General features: G+C 35.3%; 1 protein-coding gene across 1 annotated transcript in view; it reads right to left on the bottom strand.

The window, feature by feature from the left end:
• Positions 1–26,358, bottom strand: part of MYO18B (myosin XVIIIB) — a 262,438-nt gene that overhangs the window by 133,911 nt on the left and 102,169 nt on the right. Inside the window, exons 20-25 of the mRNA XM_072413906.1 lie at positions 20,773–20,983; positions 12,512–12,621; positions 6,184–6,249; positions 3,122–3,250; positions 1,780–1,923; positions 1,579–1,668 (exon numbers count right to left, since the gene is read on the bottom strand). Coding sequence (XP_072270007.1) covers positions 1,579–1,668; positions 1,780–1,923; positions 3,122–3,250; positions 6,184–6,249; positions 12,512–12,621; positions 20,773–20,983 — 750 coding nt within the window. The remainder of the gene's footprint in view (positions 1–1,578; positions 1,669–1,779; positions 1,924–3,121; positions 3,251–6,183; positions 6,250–12,511; positions 12,622–20,772; positions 20,984–26,358) is intronic.

The raw sequence follows: 26,358 nt of genomic DNA, 5'->3' as shown, positions 1-26,358 counted from the left end.
AAAATCCAATTTCTTAAACTACATCTGGATAGCAACACAAACACATGGATAATATAATATATATAAAAAAAAGTTTTTAATTTTAATGAAAACATTATGAATCATCAGACCAGGAAACATGTTAGCCCCCTAAAGTCTGGCTTATTATACAGTGCATTAAAGAGGCACATACCAAAAAAACATATCACAATTCAGTTGATCATACAATTAATCACAGCATACCAGGCAGAATTTATTATCCCACATGCTTACATAGGGTGATATTTTATGTGTCTCTTGTGTCTCTACATCCCTCTCCCTTTTAGTCATACTAGCTCCCTTTTGCCGACATATAGCGTTGAGTGCATAAGGTGCTTCTACTGTAATATATTTGGGTAAAAACATAGGAAACGTTTTCCTCATGTTAAAAAGAAGGAATGACACTTTATATATGTTTCATGAGTAATGAGAGTGTGCTGTCTACCATTATCACATTCCTCCAGAATGTGATAATGGTAGACAGCACACTCTAGCAGCTAGAGCCAGCCCACTGCTAGCATTAGAACCAAGGGCTATTGCTTAGAGAGTAGAAAGTAGTACTGAGGCTGTGATGTTTTTAGAAAGCTACATTCAACAACCTGCAGGTCTATCCCATCAGCAGGATCTGCCTGCATTGCAGAGAATGGCAAATAGATCCAGAGACTCTAAAAGACATCACAGGGTCTACAGAAATGTATTAATAAAATAAAGAGGATTTCAAAATGGTACTTGAGGATAGAGAGGCCATAGCTATTGTCCACCTTAGGTCAACAAAATGGTCTGAAGCAACTTTACATTGGGATACAAATGTTTGGGTATTCTTAATAGTGTTATTTACTGCATACCATATATATTCTATATAAGTATTTTTTGATTTGTTTTAATGCAACACTATGCTTCAATGTCATTTTGGCTGCTGTAGGCTAGATGTAACATCCTATCAAACAGACTAATCCTAGCTTCAGACCTGTGCTTTGGGATCAGGTGATCCCGTGCAGCCCCCAGCATCTGGAGCCTTGCCAGCCACTCAGTCCCCTGCACAGCAGCTCTGGTTTTTAAAGAACCAGTGTCAGCAAATTTGAAAGCCGGTGGCAGTGAGCAGTGCTAAGTCGCTCTCTCTTGTCCCGAGTTATTAGTATGTGGCTGCTCGGGGTAGAAGCTACTTCTAGTGTCTCCCCTGAACCAACGATTCAGTGCAAGCACACTGTAATAAAGCCTAAAAAATGTGAATAAATGTAAAATGCAAATAATCCTACACTTATCATGCACACATATACATGTTTTCTTATGATAGCAGCATTCCAATGTTAAATTACTGTATCTAGGTACATAACTACTCTCACCATCCCTAAAAGTAAATACATTCTGTTCCTCTAGGCACCAAAAATGATCATATTTTGAGTGAAAATGTCATATATAAAGCCATCAAATAATATATATATACTGGCTCTTTAATTACCAGGATTGTGGCAAATAACATTCATACCCTGTAGCTATCCGCGGCAGGCAGTATCTCCTTCTGACCTAATTACAGTCTGTCACTGAAAGCTAACTTCTCACCTTACTTTCCAGTAGGTCAACATTCTGTCTCAGTTCATTTCTTGACTTTTCAGATACTGCAAGCTTTGCTGTTAAAGCAATGATTTCTTCCTGTGGGAAATATTAAACAACAGCACTTCATGTCAAGATATACACTCATGTAATGTATGTTTGAAGGGTAAACAGGGAGAAGTTTCTATTTAACAAGTCTGTGCGGCTTACCTCCTTAGCCCGAAACTTGGCCTCGTCTACATTGACAGTCAACGAGGGACGAATACAGCACATGATTTGCCACCACAGCCAGTCTTGGATACTATAGTATTTTCTGATATTCTTCTGGATGCATTTGAGAGCAACCATCTGAATCTAAACAGTCAATGAAAATAATTTAATATTAAATTCTAAAAATATTGTCTAATCTCCACTTTCAGCTTTATAACACGTACTGATATGTTCACCCAACTTTATAATTTTACTGATAATTTTGCAAAAATGCACTATTGGCAATTGCTCCTATGACAGTGGCAGTCTTACTAAAGGGCATAGCAAAACAGTGCTAGTTCTTCTTTCATTTATCCAGGTCAATGTATATTTAGTAGTAGTTATTTTAGTAGTAGTAGTAGTTTCATTCAATAGGACTTGTCCTGTTAACATTGAAGATGTTCTTCCTGCAGACTTTTTTTTTTAGGTAGTTGTTCTAGAGTCACCTTAGGCTCAGAATTCCACTGTGGAAAGGATTTGCAAACTGTGCCAATTTCCTTCCCTGTGCTTTGGAGTATAACAGCAGAATAATATTTTGTGAAACATTTTTCCTTTTCTCTGAGAAAGAGCAACAACAGGGTCTTTTGTCCTGCATGTAAAGAAGGAAGTTTATTAGATGCTACAGAGTACAGTGACTTAAAACTATTAGACCCTGGGGAACATATTTGTACAAAATCCACTTGATGCCAAAGAGGTATGCCGGCACAAAAAACACTAGATACCAGGTAGAATATAGGCACAAAAATCACAAGATAATTGGGAAATATTGCATGCTAGCTACAAGCCAGAAAAAAACATGTGCTCTTCTTTCCACTAAAGAATGGTATTGTGAAAAATATTCCAATGTCAGCTAAAGTACAAAAATGAATGTAATTATAACTGTCAACTGAAAACAATGACATTCGAGGGCAAACCAGATATCCTGTTCATTCTTGCCTAACATATTCCTGGATGTTATATAGTGTTAGGCATGTTCTATAATAGAGTACATCATCTTTCCTTCCCAGTAACAACTTCCAGTAATATTATAGTTTTTTTGTGCATGTCAAGCTGCTGGATGGCCGAAGTGCATTGCCAAGCAAAGTGCACTTTACAAAGTACTACAAATATAGTAGGGATTTATATTTAGTAGTACTACTAATGTAGTAGGGATTACAATTATTGTTTCTTATAGTATACTCCCCCAAGCACTGTCATCTACATTGACACTTATTATGGTACTACATTTTTTTTTGTTTTTACCAGGTGAATGTTAGTAAGTAGAAGCATAGCAGTTAAATGTAACATTAGAACATTGTCTTACCCTTAGTTTCCTAAACTTTTGTCGACAAAGAAACCCTCTGCATGCTGCTTGAAAAAGTATCATGTTTTGGGAAATCATCTTCTCTCGCTGCTTCTCCAGCCTTGATAACACACCAGCCTTCATAAACACCTGCAGAGAATAATATAAGGTCAGCAGATACATCAGAAACAATCAATACTATATCACCTGGTGCCAGCTGAAGATAAAGAAAGGGTTGTGTTTCTCATCTTCATGTGGATAATGCTAGAAAAATACCAAAAAGCAAACTTATTTGCTAATAGAAGTAAGGAGATCTGAGACATTTATGCTGGAGTCCATCTGGTCTACCTTATCTTTCGTATAATATTATGTGTTGAATCAACAAAATAGGTTGATTGTAATAATATCGATCAATGTAAGCATCTATAGAAATATTACCTATTGATTGAATGATAACTAATATGATAGTTCTATTTTGCACATATGAATATCTCTAATTATAATTGAGGTATTCAATCCATCAATAACTAGTAAGGCAGTACGGTTGGGCATGTGGTGTGCTTGTATGTAGCCCGTGTTAACAGGTTTAGGACCCTGGCAGGATCACCAGGTGAAAACAATGGAAAAATATATTAATACTAAACTACAATGAAAGACTTGTTATCTGTAAAATATTACATATTTGTTCTTGTAATAATTTTATTAATGTCATGTTATCCACAAGGGGGTTTCCCATGACAGTGCTTTCACTAGAGAAATTACTTGCAGCACTTTTGTTACATAATTAATGAGCAGTGCTTGCTGTAAGTGTATTTAATATATTATCTGTTGATTTTGTGCAAAGATATAGTAAAGATGTAGTAAAGTACTTCTCACACATGCACTACGGAGGTTGGTAACGTTCATTTGCACCTGGATTTATTTCAGAAAAGGTTGTGAATGGTAAGCCCTTTATTACAAGTAACATATCCAGTTGTGGGGAAAAATTACAGACTGCACGCTTTCTTCCCGGAAAATGGAAGAGGGTAATACATTCAAAACTCTAACCATCTGCCATCAAAAAAATATTTTCTTGAAAAATTACATCCCCCACAAGGGAAAGCATTTTTTTTTCATGGTTGAGCATTGCAAAGACATTTTAATAAAAACATTAACAGCTGCTAAAAAATCCTATGGACAACTTTTTTTTATTCAATCTTCTCTCACATTGCACAGGCACAAATGTACCCAGCAACAATAGATTGAGAATTAGTGGAGACGGAGTAATGCCTCATTAAGGGTTTGATTGCTTCAATAATGACTGCATTAACTGCACAGCCCCGATGAGTTCTTCAAAGCTGCTGCAAAATCAATGTTCATAGTAATGGCTTTACCTCTCTGCGATCAGCCTGTCTGTGCCAACTCCCTTATTAAGCAGGCATGGTGGTGGCAGCAGCATGCCATGACAATGAAAAACCTGTCTATAGAAACAAGGCTTATAGGAGGTGAATGCACATTACATGTACACTGATCATACAAATAAACATCATTTTCTATAGAATTCTGTGTTAAAAAAAGGGTAAAAAGATATATTTTATTTAAAACATATTTTATCTTTTTGCAAAGGGTAGGCTATATATGAAAAAAGTGCACCCTTATAGTATACATTATGTGACAATAAAACAGTTACTTGTGCTGTTATCGCTATACCGCATATCGCTATATCGCAAATTGTTTTACCTCTTGAAGTGTATCCAAAGCCAGAGTTATCAGAAACTCTGCAAAACTAGACATTTTATTTGTGAACACTGTGCAGCTGCAGAGACATAGGGGCCCTTTAAAATTACATAAGGGTCAAATAATTACCTAGGCTTGAAGATATAGAGATATAGACATGGTTTAATTTAATTTTGCTGTTAGTTGATGCACGGTGAATAAGTATTTTTGTTTGATTGGTTACTAGTTAAAAAAAAAGGAACCAAAAATTGTCTTGGTGATTCTCCATCCTCGCTAGAAACTGTTCTAAGATATTTAGAACTGACTGTGTCCCCACTATGGAGTTTCACCCTTTCTGTTTATAAAGATATCCATTTACATCAGCATAGATAGAGCTGGTAAATCCAAAATTCTTGTGACTTTGACCATAATGTATTCTATCCAAATTTATGGAAAACACAAATTATTGGCTTTAGGTAACGAGCACAAAGACCTGAGCCCTGGACAAGAAGTTTCATGCAACAAAAAATGTATAAAAATTCACGTTCCATGCTGATTTCCTATATTTAACTGTGAGTAAGAGCGGATCTTTGAACCCCTGCTGCACAAAATCAAGGTCCATTCTACAGCTTCCTTCTCAGCCCTGGGCTTTACACCAGCACCCTAAACAAAAATTAAAGATTTTTTTAACTCGCTTAGAGATAAGCTTTTGGATTTCCCAGGATGGTACAATTGTGATTTAAAATGCAGTGAATTTAAAACAAAAAGTCTTAGGTTTGATTCATCAAAATAAGGCATCGTGTACTGCATACAATAATGGACATTTAAAGTGGTATTAGAACATGTCACAATAACGCTCAGTCATCTAAAAGAAGGATTTTTAGGCCATCATTAACATCTGATTTTTTTTACTCAGAACACCTGATTCCAAAAAGGTTAATAAGTAGTTGAAAATGTAAAAAATGCTTTCTCTTTCCCAGAGATATTATCCCAACCCATTGCAGATGTAAGCTGATTTATCCACAGCTATGACCTGCCTTATGGATAGAGGATAGCACCACACATCTCACTATTTATTTTAAAGTCTGTTCTGACTTTTAGTGAAATACGAAGGCTACCATACCATATCAACTGGGTCGGACTAGAATCACTGATTTGCGTTGAAAAGACATATCATTTCTATGCAAGTAGAGCACAAAGGTGCTGATATTTTTTGCTTAAAATATAAAATCATTAATACTAGGCTGATTTCCTACTTATTTTAATGCAGGTTTTGTCTTATAAAGTCTAAACCGTTTGAAGCAACTATAATATTGTTTATGATGCTATTAATAGTTTTTTTCTTATTAATTAAAACATTTAATAAATAGACATTTTGAAAGACATGCCTGGCTCCGGCCCATCACAATACTCTTCTTTTCCAAGTCTAGTAGCTGGAACAACTCTTCAACCGCCTGCAGAAAAGAAACAAATACAAAGTTAGCAAAGACATTGGCAGCAGTACCCTCGAGGGCTCATTGTATCTTGGGCCCCCAGGCTGTTTTCCGTTCATGAGCTCCTCTTTTATTTTAATTGGATCATGCAAAAGAGCAAATCTTTTCTGAATTTCATGTTTTGCCTCTGACATGTATTTGTGGAATATTTCTAAAAAAAAAGTCAGAATACAATATTTTTATTAGATTTTTTTGGTGAGGTGTTCATATATATTGCAGTACTATTGTATTTTGCATATAAAATAGTGCGAATCAATCTTAAATGTGCCCCAAACTCAATTCAAACACAATTTCGTTTTTTAATTTTTTAATAGCAATTTGGTAATGCAAGGTGTTTGACTTGCATCTGACCTATATTAATGTACAGCGCTGCGTAATATGTTGGAGCTATAAGTCCTGTTTATTATTATTATTATTATTAATAATAATAAGAAGAAGAAGAATATCTTGAAGTACTATACTAAGAAGTATCAAGTGCTTTTTGTTAACAATAAACTTTAACGTTTTCAACTGTACAGTGGAGAGGGAGAGACAATTAACATTCCATGTTTATGAGATCTGGAAGGAAAGCAGAGTGCACAGATTTGACCCTGGCACCCTTCCTACAGACAACAAAACAATAAAATGTAAAATGACAGTACATTTACAAAGGTATGGATACTACATAGTAGTTTATATAATACTGTAAAATAATATGATAAACCCAGTCCCATTTAAATTAACACATTTTTGCAAAATTATAAACCAGCTGTGAACATCACTATTGGCTCAGATATAGCCCCTGATTCATCAATGAAATCCGCGCTCACTGGAAGCGCGAAAGTACGCGCGGCCATCGATCGCGGATTACCGCGGTCCGGACTCGAGTATGCGCGTACACCCGCCTCACTACCAGCCGGATTCCAGCCTTCACAATAGGGAGCGCGAATCTGCCAATTAAGGCGATTACGCTGGTCGCGCGTACGTTCGCGCTTCCAGCGAGCGCGGATTTCATTGATGAATCAGGGCCCATGTCTAAGGACTGGTGTGCTGCAATATAATTCCATTATGGAAAGTGATGATGTGCAGGAACCATGATTTATTTTATGGAAAAAAAATATTTATAGATGGAGGTGAACATCATCCAATTTAGTTGATTATGAAAGAAAGGTATTATTACAGCAAAGGACATCAGGTTGTACTAAAAACATAAAATGAATGTTATCCATTGTATAACATTTATTAATTTTCCTCTGCTTTATATGACTCAGCTTGGAACATTTTATGGTATGTTTTTACATTACAATTTATAGGAAGATGATTTTCTTGAAAAACCAAAGTCAAAAATCCAGGAGGTGGAATTTTTTTTTACAATACCTACTAAACGAGAACAATACCTACTAAACGAGATAGCTGTAAAAAAGCTCTAGATTGGCCTAATACATATGCATGTGTGTTTTCCTGGATTTATTTTTGGCCTAAGAAGCATGGGGACTTAAATTAAATTAAAGCACTCCAAGGCTGGATAGGATACACTTTCATCCTTGAAGCTGGGGGATCCAACAAACCTGGAATGGTTTGCTGGATCACCCAGCTTCTCTGATGCACATTTATCCTCTCCAGCCTATAACAATTGTTATCTCAAAAAATAGACAATAATGTTTTTGACCAATGTCCTGTACAGATGTAAACTAACACCATTTAAAACAATGGTAAACCTATGCACATGGATTGGGCCTTTAATTTAAAATATATATAAATTGTATTTGAAGATTTTCTGCACAATCTATTTTAGATCCAGTCTAAATAATACAATTATTCTACAAGGAGGACATTGCTTGTGCAAAAGTAAGACAGACCCATGTTAGCTGCTAAGAAGCTAGTTGAAGGTTTAGGAAAAGGTTTGGCTGAATAACATTTCAAAAAATAATTTTGTCTGTTTTGCAACAAAAGTTTACAACTGGCATTGAATTGAATTCTAAAAACAAAAATAGTATTAGATTTTTATTACACAATTCTGTATTTGATGTAGTTTAAGCTGAGCAATATGGTTTATGCAGTACAGACATATGTCCTATCTTTTCTCCATACAAAATTTATTAATAAATCATTTTGTAATATTTTTTAAAAAGTTTGATTTTTGCAACTTTATCTCAGTTTCATCTTGTTATGCCTATTTTGTGTGTGTGTGCACAGCCAAGTTTGTAAATGACTTTGCATTAAAATTGTGCATTCTAAAACCTTGTACAAAATTGTTGCACTAGTCTATTTTTTATAGCATAAAAAGTTTGCTAGTTGCACTTTGTCAAGAGCAATTCATATAGACACATTAAAAATTTTTGGACAGCTGCACTTTCATAGAATATTACTTATGTTCCTGTTCCTTTACATCTTATTTGAGCTATAATGCAGCTGCATGAAACTTTAATCAGGCTTCATGCATTCCCTAATTATAAAGCGACAGCACATCTATTCCTACTAAACCCCTCCGTTTTTCATGTCATTATCAGCTACATGATATACGTAAAGGCATGAGATCAGATTAATGGCAAAAAGTAGATACATCAGGTAAAACACAACTCAAGGTTCCCTAGTAACCTCTTTCTATACATGACGATAACCTATTCCCCCACCCACTATATGTAATGCTTTTTATATATACAACTCCAACTAGTCATGTAACATGTTTGGTCCTTAGTTGGTGGGCAACACCTAATTAACCAGACATTATTGCTGGTACTGATATAATGATATCAGCACCTCTACATCATTACACAAGTTCAGGGTGGCATATGGTCAAAGCATAAAATGAATGTGTAAGCTATAGTTCTGATTTGAAGTACCATTGGTGATAATCAGACCATTTTTAATACCAGGTAACACCAGAATAATTATGTTAGGTTCAGACAATCCAGTGACTCAGACCAGGAAAACAGACACTTCACCTTAGTTGTTTGTAGGTATTTGCTCATCTCTGGGCAGCCCAAGATTGTCCATATACTATATTCAATCTTTAAGCAATCTCCTAGAATTACCAAACTATGTAATATGAGGACAAACCCAAGCGAACCTTTACATTTGTGTCAAAAAAAGCACAGCATTGGCATAGGAGATTGTATCCTTCAATAGACTATTAAAGAAAGATTGTGTGCTTGAGTCCTTCAATAGACTGTATTAAAGAAAGATTGTGTGCTTGGAAAATTGTGCTATCACTCATCTCAATAGTTATATTAGTGTGCATAAAGAAAGGACAGGACATTAGAAGAGGGTAGGGCTTACTACCCCCCTTGCCAATACATGGTAACGTCTTCACAAATGGAAATGGCATAAGTTGTTTCTATCCATCTCTAATGGTTCACACTGAGCTAAAAATGGTCCACATTAAAACTCAAGCAAAGAACCAAGCTCGTCACCTTGGCATTCATTTAATTACGTATCCTGTTGTTTGAAGAACTGTATACTCATGCCTCTTTCATTCCCATTACCCTTGTAAAGTCTTTGTAATCTAGTCTTGCAAGAAAGACTAACTGCTCACCAGGCATTAATTCTATATAAATGTTAAATTGCATTGGTGCTGGGATGCGGAGACTAGCTAGATCTCTGGAGCATAGGAGAAGTAAAATGAACTCAGTCTATTTAACCCATAGAAGGAGAAAATATAGGGCAACTTTGCCATAAAACCAATTTCCTTTCACATAATGAGCAAGTTTGGAGCAGTAAATCATAAATTAATGTTGATCACCCTCTCCTACTGTTCCATTACTTTTACTATTCTGAGTATACACCAGCCATCAGTCTGGACAGCCACATGACACAGACATACTATTCAATGTGCTAGAAATCCCAAGAAGGGACATTTTCATAGCTTGATATATCCAGAGTGCAGTTAGAGATATTAGAAAAGGCAATAGCACTGAACTCATATGCAGAATCTGCCATCAATAATAATATATATTTCAATATTGATGTCAAGCAGCAGGAATTGCTGCTCCGTTACAAAAGTGATAGTCCTCTGACGGAACACTAAATCCCTTCTCCCGTATTTATTCTAGTCAGAGCTACAGGAACCTGCATGCTAAATCTCTCATTTCATGGGATGACTGCTCTCTCTTCTCTTTTCCGCCTAAATTATTCATAGGACTCAATGAATAGTCTTTTCATCTGCTCTATTTCTCACTGGGTGTTTGCTTATAAATTTCACATTTTCAATGAAAAGGAGAAAGAAAGATTAATACACACGCAGGATTCCGTTGGAAACATATAAAGATAATTGCTGGTAAGAATATATGCTATAAACTACCAATATTACAACAATAAATGGTATTTACAGGGTATTTACCCCCTTTACTCCTGCTGAGAAAATCTGAATCTGAATATGAAATAAGTTTGGAAAATATAATTTGTTTACAACAGTGATATACATCAATATTTGTGGTCATCTTATTGAAGTGATAGAAAGTTTTATATTGACTTGATAAAACTTCAATATTGTTAGTGCAGTGATACAATCATACAAACAGAAGGAACAAGAAATAAGCATATTCTTGTCCTTTTTGTAAAAATAAATAATACAGGATGTATTCTGACTGGTCCCAAAATGGTACCTTGACATCTATATGGTAGGACATCTATAAAGATGACCTATCTTTTGAAAAAGAAAACCAAAAAACATAGCTTTTAGCTGTGTGATTACAGTGATTCAGGTTAAATCCCAATTGCCTTTAATTTTGTTTTTGAATATTGGCTGGCTCAGCACCATTTTGATTCCTTATAAAGCAATCATTCAACCAAAGCTAATATTTGGACATGGCTCTTTCTCTTCAAATTTCCAGCATACATATCCTTTTCTTGTTAGTCACATGACACATCCTAGGGTCTTTTACCTTATTTCTCTGCTGCGTGCAGGGAAAGTTTTTCCCACCCTCCCTCTTGTCCTTGAGGGGAGTGTGCTGGTTGTTTAGAAATTATGGTATTAGGGACCCCTCTATGGTATGGAGTGCTTGGTTTGTGGTTAATGTTTTGGTGGAAATTGTTTACGGGGTCTGCACAGGAAAGAAAAATATATATTTGTTCCCAAGCTGGGAGAATGGGCGGCTAGGAGCAATTGTGGTTTAAGGTAGGGACCCCAAAAAGGTATATTGTTGTGGCCTCCGAGGACCAGCAACCAGTAAGCTAAAACTGGGTAATCAGTATTGTTATTGTTTAATTGGTACTTAATTTTATAGTTATTACGTGTATACTATTTGTTGATAGTTGATTGTATTTATTTTATGTTTATATTGGGTATTTATATGTGTTATTTATATTGTTATATTGTAATCTATATTGTTATTTATGATAATAAAGTTATTAGTTAATATTTTGTTATAATAAAAGGCCTATGGGAAATTTAACTAACATACGGTGTGGTGGTTAAGTGTTAAAGCTCTTAGTTGGGTAATAAAAGTGGGGGTTAAGGGGGTTTGTAGTCTGGAGGGACACAAGTGTGCGTATCTATGTTTTGCCACAGTCATGCTACAGTGAGTCAGATTTATGTCATATTGTACTGTTAGTTGAGGCTGATGTGCACATGAAGAGTGAATGACCCCAGCCATCATTTAACCTAGAAGAAGGTTGAAAGCCAGAAACAGAGCTGAGTTTTTGCAGTGGATTGTACTAGTAACCAGTAGATTTCTGTAAATATATATTCTTTAAAAAGGGTAGGCAATCTTTTTAAAAATTATACCCTGGATAACTGTTTTACCTGCCACACATTGCAACCTATGTCATAAACATGCATAGGCAGAAGATATTAATATTAAAAGAAAACCTAATATAGTAGACTAAAAATAAAGCATGAGCTTTATTAAAAAAAAAAAAAAAGTCAGGGCTTTGCTGTTCTACCTCCTAAACTTTATCATGGCAAAATTATCCCCTGTTGCTTATAGCAACCAATTAACTATTAACGATTGTTTCTCAACCTGCCTACAAAAATAACAGATGGAATATGCTTGGTAGCAATGGTTACCAGATGTTTTTCTTTTCTTTCGTATTTAATAAATCTACCTGAAAATTACCTCTTAATATGGTGATAAAACTAAAAATCCAGCTTTGAAGACATAATGCTCCTCTTCATTGCCCAAAATTTAGAACTGCATTTTTTTTTGTCTTTTTCAATTGTATCAGATACAAATTAAAACTTGCTTTTTAGATTAATATAGTTTGTATATATTAGAAATGATTGTTAACATTTGTTTTATTTTACCTTTCTCTCATCCACAGGTTCATATGTATTGTTGTATTTCTTCATGACCTGTGGCGCCAAGGCTTGAAAACGTAATCGAAATTCCGTGAGGCCCATACGCTCATTGTAACCTTTAAATACCAATAAATAAGTGAATCAATACACAAATACATGCAATTTTTTATAAACAGAATATTCAACATCCAAGTGAGTATCTGGTCTATTTTGCCTATATCCATATATAGGATTTTGCAAGTTGGCAGGTATTAGGCTTGTTCAATGATGCAAAGCCAAATGGGAAGTACATTGTGGGGCGAAAAGGATAAGAAGGGCACAGATACTGCATATATAATGATAAAATATATCTGCCCTATGAACATACATAAATGTGAACTATACTGTACATATAAACAAAGGGTTTATAACCAGAACACAGATCAATAGGATTATATAAATTAAGCCATTCTGGATTCTCTAAGCATTGAAAAAAACAGGCATTCTTCTTACATTCCCTGGACTTTTAGACCTAATTCACCTCCAGGTATAATGATGAACATTGCCATTGTATTGTATACTGGGAATGATAAGGGAAGACATTTCAAAAACATAGCAGAAAGGTTGATAACCACGGAGTGGAATGCTAGTTTCTAACCAGCTAGCAGTTTATTAAAGTACAGGTAGTCCCCAGGTTACATAAGAGATAGGGACTGTAGGTTTGTTCTTAAGTTGAATTTGTATGTAAGTCTGAACAGGTACATTATTTTAAAAAATGCAATTAGGACAGATGTTTGTTTCAACATAAAATTAGGCAGCATGGTGTCAGTTACGGTATAAAATCCTCACTGTGATACTCACTGTGAACTTTATAGAGCCTAGACAAAAGCTGTGCTTTGATAGGCAAAAAGAAAGAGTTAAAGAGTTACAAAATGCTACAGATCAGCCCCGCTCTTAAGATCACCCGCAATTTCAGCTGTGTTTAGCAAAAGATTTCTTCTGCAAGTCATGCAAAACAACTCCCCCCCCCCCCCCTATCTAGGAGTCGTCCGTATGTCAGATGTCCATAACCCAGGGACTACCTGCCTTTATACTTTTTGTACTGTTTCCCCTAATTCATTTGTATCTAAGTCTTTTTTGTCTACATATTACTTGTTCAAGCATCAGCTGCACATGATTGCTTTGGAATGGTTTACTAACAGCAACAAAAAGTACCATATCTATAAACTAGACCATATCTATATAATATCTATAAAATACGTGTCTACAGCCACTCGTATAGATATGTGAAACTGGCAAGGTAGGCAAACCTTTTCTCATTTTGTCATTTCTGGTTGGACAAATGCTCTCTGAAGGCCACCAAATATATTTACATTTTGAGCACATTAAAAGTTAAACCCATGTTTAGCCTGCCAAGAAATGGTATGAAAGTCCATTTTCAAGGAAAACAGCAGGGAGCATTCCCATTGGCTGGTGGCGTTAGTGGATGTTATTTAACCATCCCTGACAACTGCCATTCAATTGAAATGCTGCTTGCTGTGCACCAATGACAAGGGTAATTGTAAAAAAAATATGAAATGCAACAGCTCGGCATTGTTCATAGTAACTCAATAGGTTGATCCAAATCTTGTTTACTTTGATGATTATTTAAAAAATCATTTCTTACAGTTCATATTTGCCCTTTCTTTTGATTTCCCTCCCCCTTCCCAAGCAATTCTACTTCCTACACCTGGCTATTCGCATAATTTCCCTTTTAACTTTTGGGTGTATTTATCTTTCTTTCCTTGGGTGTATTGGTCCATTTCCTTGTTGGTCCACTTACCGGTGTTTAATGATAACCAGGTAATACAAAAAAAAATGAATCACAGACTTTTTTTGCATGTTATAAACTTATACATGATGTAATTTAAGACATTTTTTTCTTGTATGTGTAGTTACATTAGAGTTAGATTTGCTGCATTAAACAATTTCCCAGTGGCGTTAAAATGAAATAGTATAAAAATTGACTGTCAGAAGTGACAACATAAAGATAATTTACAAAGTATTGATTATAAATGACCTTCCTAAAGGAATGACTACACTCTGGTGATCTCTGTTTGATGCTATCAAGGTTTCTATTGACCTTCTATTCAATGTAATGTAGCACCTTTAGTAGAAATATATTCTGTTTGGCTCCAGGGTATTAGTTACCAGTACAGAAGAAGTTAAAATTTGCTGACAAGCGCAATTCATTTTTTAATCCAAGTAGAATAGATGTGGCAATTTCACTTAAAAGTTCCTGGCAGCTATTTCTTAATGTCATTAATTAAGTAGAAGTCATTATGTTCTTCACCCTAATGGGCCAGTACCATTATTTGTCATGTGCAGCAAAACACATCTTCGGTCCATGTCATTATGTCTAGCAATCATTAGGACGTAAGTAATCTATTTTCTTTCAGGAACACAGGTATATATAAACAGCTTGTCAGAAGTGTGATCTTTTTCAGATTAATATAGCAAAGTTGTTTGTGATAATCAATTAAGAAATGTATGTTGAAAACCGAAATGCCATTTTCATGGAGAAAGTGACTGTGTTATATTTGATTCCACCTGCTTTTTATTAAAACTTTTTTTCAATTTTGGGTAATTGTGTAAAAGAAGATACTTTTGTCAAGCTTTTATGGGTGTCTATCACCCCCTTTAGGAGGTTTTCCGCTGCTTCATGTCTACTTAACAGCTTGCAATAGCAATTGTCACTAGGGCAGGAATCACGGACATTATAACAAGTTCCAATTTTACCTAAAAATGTATTGCATTCGGTGTCATTTTGGAGAAATTTCTATCACTTCCTACTCTGATGAGTTGGTGTGAATTTGAAGTTGTTTTCATTGATTTGAATGCAAAGCACATTAGGCAAAAACTCAAAGACCTTAAAGTAGAACAAAAGTTGACTTTACCCAGTCTTTTTCTGGGGGTTGGATCTTGGGCCAGGTTAGAATGATGTCGCTAGCACACTTGTTCATTCATTCCTGTTAGTCAGCTATGCCAGGATCATACATTAAAGAAAAGTTTGCAAACAGGCAGAGAAGTTTGTTTTATAACACAGGGGACATTGTACGTCCCTTCTTCAATAAAGAATCTGACAGCTTGCAATTTTTTTTACCTTCAGTTTTGCTTTCATCTGCAACATATACTAAACCCAATAGGCTTTTTTGCCATGTGCTTGTTGTTACAGGCAAAAAAAAAGCTTGGGCCTGGGTGTTAAACTTAGAACAAGATCTGAGCAACTCAACAGTAAAGTTGTAAAAAAAATGCATTAAATGCATTTCAAACTAATATCTAATTTGTACTGGAGAGAGGAAAATGTTTTAATCATTGACATATAAATACTTATTCAATATGTGTCTAGAAACAGAGTATTGTGCTGATGCTGTAAAGATTTAAAATGAAATTTTGAATGTTTTCACTTAGATATTATTTTTTCTGACATGTTTATTTCACATGCATCAGATACGTCTCAAACACTGTTTTATGGATGAAATTATTTAGAAAATGCAGAATATTTACGCACAGTAACACCGAGGTAGATGCTGCATATTGTTCTATTATGCACCTGCTGTTATGATACTGCCAAGCTGGAGGCTGGCAGCTGACAACCCCAAGGAGGATCAGCACTTAACTAATTAAGCCTAGCTGAATATTCCATGCTTCTACCAAGACTGTATGTTCAGCTGAAAAATATGTTAACATGGTATGGGTGGGGAATTGAGATCTAATCAGAAATATAAACTAGTCATGTTCTGCTAATACTGTAGTACATAGTATATTTGTTTAGGCATGTGTACAAATACCTAGAATCCAATGATCTAATCTCAACAGGAGAGTAATACAGTAATTAGAAGTCTATTTTATTGTACAAAACATTTTGGAATAGAGTTGGAGTAGAGTTGCATTTTTCAGTAGAAAAAGTGCTCATTGACAGAGAGATAACTAAACCTGCCTGTACTTAAAGAGACCCTTTTGTAAATAAACATACCTGAGAGTTGCAAGTATGTAAAGGTATGTGTATACCTATGGTAATGCCCAAATCTCTTTATTTACTATTTTTCTAATTGTGCCAAAAGCTTGCCTGCCTCTCCCTGCCTCCTGAACATACCTTTGGACCAATCACACAGCTTATCTAAGTAATGAGTGAATTTGATTTTTAAAAGGGGAACATAAATTATTGAAAGTTATATACCACAGCAAAAGAAAAATCAGTGAACATACTAGAAAATTTGTATATTCTTAATTATTAAAAATTGTACACGGTTGATCCAGAGGACAAAACAATATAAAGCATGGTTAAACTTACTCCAACAGGGGGGAAAATCCTTCTTGATTCTCTAAGGCAATCAAATATTAGAAGAATCAACAGTCTCTGGTGTCTTTGATGATTTGTAAAATATTGTTACCAAGATTTGAATAGATTTTTCAGTAACACAAAGGCCACCTTAGGGAGAAATATATTACTAAAACCACAAGTTTCACTTACACCCAAAATTATGGAGCTTAGGTGTAATCATGTTTTGATGGGTTTGGTGCAAAGGAACTTAATCGACCTCTGGAGGGCTCTGACTCCAACGCTTTCAATAAAATTATGAAATGGAAGACCGATTATGATCAGGTCCTCTTGTCCATCATACGTACTGCACCTCACAAATGCTCATTTGGGTAAGTAGGCACAATTTCCTACATTCACTCTTCCAAATTGTGGCATGCCTTTCCAGATTAACTGGCAGCTATTAGGCCTAATACACAATAAACAGATCCCCAGTTAGGGGTTACTTCATATTAACAAACAGACCAGCAGAAAAGATTACATTTGCTTTTGCACTTTTAAAATATGAGAAAGTAAATCAGCACTGAAAAAGCAAATTCAGATTTACAAAACTCTCCAACTTCAAGCTTCATCAGAGAATGCACTCAACAACAGTTTAGAATTCACAGAAATGACTAGCACCTACTTAGTATGCTGTGAATTAGCTACCAAGTGCTGTAGAAGAGATTAGTGTGATTAAATGAATGAAAATGAAATGATCTCCAACAATAAGAAAATGTCTTCATGCACCATTGAAATCTAGGTTATCACGCCGCCACTAGGTAATTACAAAAAAAAGTCTAAAAAAATCATTTTACTCTTTGCTAAACACATATCAAATACGAAAGTATTCTCTTAGAAAAAAATCCATTACAAATCTGAATTAGATATAAAAACTTAAAAGAAGAAAACTGCATATCTCAGACTGATTTTTAATCACATGCATTTTGCATTCAGCTAACAATAAAATTAATTTCTGAGCAACATAATTATGTAATAACTGTATTGTTTGCGTTGCTATTATTCTCCACAAAGGATTTTAATTGTCAGCATGGATCCTAATATAAAATAATGTAATACAGGGTCCCTGGTTACAGGGAAAATAAATGGTTAACCTGCAGCAACAGGACATTCAATGCAGGTTAGCAGCTGTAAAACACATGGGGGAAAAGTGGTCCAGGAATAATGAAAGTTTATGCTTCAAAAGTCAGGATGACATTAGCCTCCACTTAGCAAGAGTTAATGGGGTCTGGCTAATGCTTCTTTAACAAAATCCTATTACTTTAGTGGGTATAAGTGATGTAAAGTATCAACCAATAACATAATGATGATAGTAACATGTCCTTCAGGGCATTCACATATAGCACAATTCAAGGTATTTTCTGAAGCCACCAGTAAAGTAAACCTTTGGCTACTGTAAAGTACCTAACTTGGTAACAGCTATGAAATGCAGGCACTAAGAGGTACTACTATACAACCCATTATCAAGCTTTAAAACAGGATGCTTTATTATACAGTTACTTGGTCTAAAGATGCTGCATATATGACACTTACCATTCAAGATGATGCTGAACACATGGTTAAGCCCATCTTGTTTTATTGGAAAATAACAGAAACTCATGGATAGGAAATTACATTATGATCATGTAGTTCCAATAGAGTGAATACAAAACACCATTTGGCAGCAGAACTACATATCATTGAATATAATATCATAATAGTTGTTGCACCTACATCTGTATCTAGAATCACCTTATTGACAAGTGTTAAACTGAGATTCCCTTACTGGGCATAGCAAATAAAGATTTACAAAAAACGTAATCCCTGTCACCAGTTTTGAAAGTTCCGTTCGTAGTATTAGTATAACTTCATGAGATTTTTGACACATAGGTGTTTTGTTAATGATTACACTTATGCTGGCTGTTACCATATTGATGCCTGGATTCAGAACTGTCCAACCCTTCTGAGAATCCCTGAAGAAGTCTAATATTTCTTCATTAGCATGTTTTTTCTTCATTGGTTACTATTTAATGTGTTTCAGTTCAGGTTTCTTCATTCCATAGCTCCTAGAGAGCTCATGGATTTGTTACATTATTTCTAAGGTACATCAGATAATATCTTGCATTTACCAGCCTTTTTTCTTCAGGTTAGTCTGGTAAAACTTTGTAATCAAGCATAGTTTACTGCTAGGATTTACTATTGTACCTTCAGTGCATCATTCCACATTTCTTTTGCAGTTTCACACTTACATGTAAGCACCATTTAATCATCTATGATTGGACATATAGTACTTTGAGCTTGTTGATGCTCATTGATGCATCTCGTATCTCCTATTTTATCTCCTTTAAACATCATCGATATTTTAACTTCCAGAATTAATAGTTCAGGTTTGTCAGATTACTCACTGAAATCTTTGATAAAAACACTGCTAGTAGCCAGTTTCATTTTAACTATGAGCAGTGTGTATATAAGCAGTAGTGTTTAGTACTGCATTGGGTGCAGAGCCGGGCTGGGTCAATAACCTATTGTAAAGCTGCCAGATATATCACTCTTACCTGTTAGGATGATGCTGGACACAGGGCTGAATCTTGTTTTATTAGAAAGCAACATAAATACATGGTACATAGTAAATATATCTTAACAATGTAATTCTACTACAGAAAATGCACTGAAACATGAAAGCATTAGACATAACCCTACCGCCTGGTGGCAGAACTACTTATTACAGTTTAAACTATAATCTTTGAGAATAGTTGTTGCACTTATTTCTGTATAAATAGCATCATAACATTGCACCATCTACAAGGAATGTGCTTATTTACTCTCTTAAAAGTGAATAAAACACTTGATGAGTATGGAATACCTCTGATAACTGCTTGTTTGTAAATATTGTCTAATCCACTTGAGCTGGTGACATTGTCTTTGTGGACAGTGGACCAGTGGCGTTTCCCTACCAGCAGGGAAAGTGAAGACACTACACTGCAATATATGTTTAGATTAGAGATATATTGAAGATGAACTGGCAGCAGTCAAATAAATGCTTCATTTCAATGTTTTACTGGAATATTTTTTATCCTTTTAAAAGGATGTCTCTCATGTTGAATCATTCTTATTATTTGAAAAGATCTGAAATGACCCTTTTTCAGGTTAAACACGTAGGTGTACATTAAAGGTATGTTCATAATGACATCAAACTGGGGAGCTCAGCACAAGTTTTTAACTCCTGCTATGCACATCCAGCCACCAGATCTGAAACAGTATACTAAATTAAATAATAGTTGACCTATTATTGGATGCAACACCATTCAACTGATTTGCACTGCTTCCATATGGATTCAGCCACAGCATTGTGGAATAACAAAGGGATGCATGTTACTGTGTCTATCTAAGTATAAGATAACTGGAGGATTTTTTTTTTGTGCATTATGTTTTTAATTAAAACTGGCATGCAACCTGCCACACTTACCCTGCATACAAATGTGAAGCTGCTAGAGTAGCCAAACAGACATCAGATGTTCTAGAACTCAGCACAAATAAACAGCATCTGCAATATGTCCAGATGCAGATAGAACACTTTATATTCTTATGTTTTTTCAACAGTCTTGTTACTGTATTAGTCCGGTACAATGTACCAAAATGTAAACTCGAAAGATCTACTGATGTGGTATGTTTGACTATAAAGTGATTCCTGTCTTTGTAGAGGTATTTTTTGACCCAATCCCCTTTGGAGTTCTAAAAAGAATAAAAAGCCTGCACTGCATCAAAAACAGTCTTTTGCCTGTGTTTACTTACACAGCGTAGACCAAGGACATTGAACTGAACATTTTAACCTCAGAAAAAGAAGCATTACAAAAGAAAATAAAAACTAAACTCAAAAAGCTCTGCGTTCACATAATATATGCACCGTTTAAAAGCAGATTTCACTGTCCAATAAATACAAGTCTCTTACCTATCCTGCAGAGACGCATAGCATCTAATAGCTGAGCTCCTGCAAGCTGAATTCTTACAGTGGGGACATCAATAGCAGCATTAATTGGATCTCCTGCTGTTCCCCTGCAAAGTTGTGAGGTTTTGCTTTCTGTGCCATCCATTCCCAGTCTGGGGACCAGACAGTGTACAAAATGTATCTGGGACCGTTTTAGCAAATTCATCAGAGCATCCTGGGGCAAGAAAGGAAAGCAGAAATCAAATTGTGTAAGATCATTTTATGCAAAGATATGTTCTTCTGACATCCTCAGCAAATTGTACAACCTTGTTCCTTATTTTACATAGGCTTCACTTTCCCTTGGTTATACAAGCAGCACTTCAATGCAGACTTATAACTTTAATGTAGAAAAGCCAGCACGACATTGTAAAGAAAAAAAAAAGAAAAATGTAAGCATTCTCTCCCGATAATAGAGAAAAGTCAAGAAGTGCACATGGCAAAAGAATAGGCAGACTATATGAATTCCTATTAACAATAAACATAAAGTAACTTTGCTGAAGTCCAAGGTAAATAAAACAGCCTAATATATACAAATATATATATATATATATATATATATATATATATATATATATATAATAAACATTATGCAGTTATACACTTATATTACTTATAACAGTCATCTGTGTCTTTTCTCTTCCTTTTATAGCAATTTTCTTTTTTAGTCTGATATATAGATCCAAAAAAAATAAATTCCATATTTAACTCTTGTGTAACCATCATTTTTTTGCAGCTTAGATGCCCAGACCAAGTTTAGCAGCATTAGCATGAATCAGTTATCTTGACATTACATTTTCAGTTTGGCACCAGGCTTGATAACATGGAACACACACAGTTGCAAATATTCTAGTTCCTTGTTGCAAGGTAATTCATGTTTTTACAGCATGATGGAATTGGGTTGCCTTGGACATCCAAACTGTCTATATTTAATAGTTTGTTACTAGGTGACTTTACCTTTGTGAATTGTATTCCTTATAAATACTTTAAACTGATTTACTGAGAAAAGACTTGTTTTTTTATTAATAACATTGGCAACAAGTCTCATTTCTCTGGCCAAGTAGGAACCCTACCTGTGTATAACTGATTTCAGGATCCACTTCCATTTCTATTTTTACTGGATATTCTGATACAGTTTTTAAATAAGCACTAAACACAATGCACTTATTCCCGGGAATTCACTAATCTCCTGCAAACAGGAGTGCAATATTAAATGCACTACATGGAATGCTACAAGTAATGACAGATTACTTTTTCGGTTATAACTTGACACATAATCTCTCACAAGTATTAGAGTGGTCTTAAAATCTTTATTCAGCATTTACACATTTTCAGTTATTGTTAACAAATTACAACCTGCATCACAAGAGGAGAAGAGTCCTACCCACTTAGACTTACAATCTAACAAGTGTGGGCACCTAATGTAGAATGGGTTGGAGAAATTAAATAAACATATGCCAATAGATGCAGTTATCAGTAACTTACAATTAATGTACTGCACAAACTATGGGCTCTATTTATAAAACATGGAATCTGACATTGCTTCAAACATTCCCTGGTGGGAAACAATTACTACTATTGAAACACATGGACCTGGAAGATTGCAATGAGGGATTGTTTGAAGGAATGTCTGATCCCGGTTTATAAAAAATGGCTGCCAGGTTATTATAAACGGCTGCCAGGAATGAGTGAACTCCCAAGTGCATATCCAGGAGTTACAAAATTTTAGCATGGGCAACCAAGATAGCTGTAGATCCCAAAGCCAGGAGAGGACTGGATGAACAAGATGGCACTGGGAAAGGGTCAAAGAGAGGTGGGTTTAGATAAATAATTGTAAAAAAGTTAGTAAGATGGTTATAATCTAAGGTAGTAGTTATTATTACACAGTATTTATATAGCGCCATCATATTACGCAGCACTGTACAAAGTACAAAGATAGTTGTGTCACTAACTGTCCCTTAAAGGATCTCACAATCTAATGTCCCTACCATCGTCATATGTCATTTAGGGTCAATTTTGAGGGGAAGCCAATTAACCTTACTGCATGTTTTTGGGATGTGGGCAGAAACCAGAGTACCTGGAGGAAACCCATGCAGACACAGGCAGAACCTGCAAACCCCATGCAGATAGTGTCCTAGCCGAGATTCGAAACTTAGACCTAGTGCTGCAAAGGCAAGAGTGCTACCTCTGAGCCACCGTGCTGCCCACGGTGGCTCAGAGGTGGCCAACCAGTGGTCTGCAAGAATATTTTGGTGGTCCATGGCTCTGGCCAGTGCACCCCCAAGAGGGGTCAGAAGAAGGACCCCGCTGGGAGAAGCACTGGCCAGAGCCCTGGACCATGTCCCCGGTACAGATCCTAGGCTCAGGGCGGTGGGCGGGTTATGTCTCTGGACACAACTTGTCCACTCTCTCATCACAGGCTCATCGCCAGTTCTGGCATCATGACATCACTAAAGGAGAAAGGAGAAGTTTCTTCCCCTATGAGTGACATCCGGCTCCCCGCGCATGCATGGTCTAGAGCCAGTAAATTTTGTGGCCCGTCAGTCCGAAAAGGTTGGTGACCACTGATCTAAAGTCTATCTCTTGCTTTCTCACATTTTTTTTTAATTTTAGGCGTAGTTCTGTTTTAACAACTGGTAATGTTCTGCCAATACTTTATTTAATATGTGCAGGTCAGGTTGCGATTTTGGTGAGCATCATTATACATGAAGTTCAGCAGCCTGCCTAAAGACAGATTAATCTATCAGTTAAAGTTTATCAAAAACTCCAGACCACATTTGACATATCTACTAAGTGGTCCTGTCATTCAGTAATGAGTTTGTGAATCTCTATTGAATACCATCGTTCACAAACCTGAGCCTTGCTAATTCTTATTGAATACATAATGAACTACACAGACTGACAGAAAAGTAGATAACTCAGTACATAGCCGAATACTGCACAGGCAAGAAAATAAACAATTTGTGCCATTACATGTAGCAATGGTTAGTATGGCTTTCTGACAATGTTCCCCATCATGTCTAAATTCACTATCTGCACACAGAATGTATAGAATTACATATGAATGCATACATATATATATTTTTAGCTCTGATTTACCACTAGCTGTCCCGAAACAGAAATCAGGAGTGTAAATTATGTACGAGATGGTTACATTAATGTGATGAATGAGGCGACATTTTATTTATGGATATATAAAACTGTTTAATCTGTAACCTAGTGACAAATAATAACAGTTTCCAGGCATTCTATTTCTGATTTAATTCAAACTCCTCATTTTAAAACTGGGTTTAGTCTATTAAAGATTAAGCTAGACATGTGAATAAATGTGTGGTTGTATATGGCAAGTTGCTGTATAAAAAGTGTAATAGTTAAGTATACAGAATATAAAAGATGCATTTTTAAACATAGAGATCTATTTATAATATTTTTTACCTCTATAACTTTATATTTATAAAATAATGCCTTTACTTGAATATTAAAATGAAAATGAATGCCATAGTGACCACATGAAGCTATTAGTTCAGATTTCCTAGATGATCCAAATATATTTTTTACAAACAAACTCAGTTTAAATACAATTCAATCTAAAGTGTAACTGTTCTAATCATAACTTTAGGCATTGCCAAAAATCCTTGCCTGCAAGCAGTCCAGTTTGTATTAGGAGTCTGGTACTAAAAGCAACTGTTCCATGACAATATGTTTAGGATAAGTTTAGGCTCAATTCATTAAACTATAATTTATGCATTATTTGACATAATAATCATCATTTTCAGCCATATGATTGTTAATTTTAGCTCTTATTGCTGAAAATATAGATCCTTATGTCATAGTATTGTACACTTTAGTAAAATGAGTCTCATGCCAGTTACCAATTAATTTAATATAATTGCAGTTTAAATGAATTTGATTTTAAGCTCATATTGAATACATATGCACATTTATAAATGAAAGTAAAGCAGTGAATTAAAGCACCAGACCGTGTTAGCTAAACTTTGAGCTTAGCCTCAGTGTTCTGTGTAGTTCATTGGTTTACTTACTAATTTTTCAACCCTTTTGTTGAGGTTCTTGTTTATAGGTCAGTCATTTAAATGGAAAAAAGAATGTATTTTCAGTGAGCACATAATTTGAATTAATATTGAAGTTTTAACGATTATTTTTACATGGTTGCTCTTACATCTATTTATTATTCTATTTATTAAATAAGACTTTGCAGATTATCCACTGGAGGAAACTCCCAATGGATCAGTGCATTTTATATGTTTTTCCCTAATATTTGTTAAAACAAGATATAGCCCCCTAGGGACAGCATTGTTTGTCATAAGTCAAAATTTGCATTTAGGCAAAGCAGCAGTAAAGCACTATCCTCGTGTAGCCCTATACAGCAAAACAATACCAGCTACCAGCAAATGATGTTTAAGAAATCCATTTCAGGTTACCAGGATCATTCAGTTTTTCCCATGATAGTCTATCATCTCCAGTCCCGCTTTATTAAATTTGACCCAATTAGTATATCTAACAAACACAGATATAAGAAGAAAGTTTTTCTTATGTGGATAAAGGTCACTAGACTAATTTTTAACATTTATATAGTTCATTTGATAGGCACATTTGCTGGTTGGCTTTCCATGTTTAGTTTCTTACTTAAAGATGCCTTGATATCTATTTTATTCTTATAAAATACACTGTATAATGAATACATTGTGTACTGCAGTCCTTTGCTTACAAATGGCATACATTCATTACATATTCAGAACTCTTTAAAAAAAAAAGGATATTAACCATAAATTATTAGTTATATTTATGCAGCCATTCATTCTTTGCACTTGAGGCTGGGAAATCATAAATCTAAAAGTTGAGTTAGTTAAGCGAGCTGACAATGTCTAATACCCCAGGACTACATCTGCTGGGTGTATCTTTCTCCTAGGTCTTTGGTATTTGGTAGGAAAACTAGTCTGAGGATCCAGTCACTTTAATCTTTTTCCAGGTTTTATTGGTGGTCCAATTTTAGGAGGAAAGTTAATGGTATAGGTTACCCAGAATGATAATAGTACTGGGGCAAATCTGAATTTCCTAAGCCAGTTCAAGACACAGTGACCATTTAAGAGCTACCACATAACATTGTTAGATCGAAAGGCCCCTAATTCTTTTAGAACAGCATCAGATATAATATTCCATTAGAATAGAATCCTTTTTGCAATATCCAGGCACAACTTCCTACTAGCTCTGCCCAGACACGCTTAAGCGCAGGGGATTCTGCCTGAAGATGCTCCTTCCTGGTACCTATCTTTCTGCTAATTTCTAATTTCTGGATTTAAATTTACTTTACACACAGCCCCAATATATGGGCAGATCACAGTCCAGGGGCCAAAGGCCCTGGCTATACAAGGTTCCAAAGACCTTTCTGTGAACAGGCCCAGACTAATGGCTCTTTTATAAGGTTCTTTTATTAAATTTAATCATTTTTTGTTTTGTTTTGTATGGATAGGAAAATGGTAAAATGATCCTGTTTAATTGGTAAGCCCAATTGGGGAGATTTATCTTCACTTCTTG

Source organism: Pyxicephalus adspersus, chromosome 6 (genome assembly GCF_032062135.1).
Source record: "Pyxicephalus adspersus chromosome 6, UCB_Pads_2.0, whole genome shotgun sequence".
Taxonomy (NCBI): domain Eukaryota; kingdom Metazoa; phylum Chordata; class Amphibia; order Anura; family Pyxicephalidae; genus Pyxicephalus; species Pyxicephalus adspersus.
Note: the sequence above shows the minus strand (reverse complement) of the source record. Positions and strands in the feature narration are given on the sequence as shown.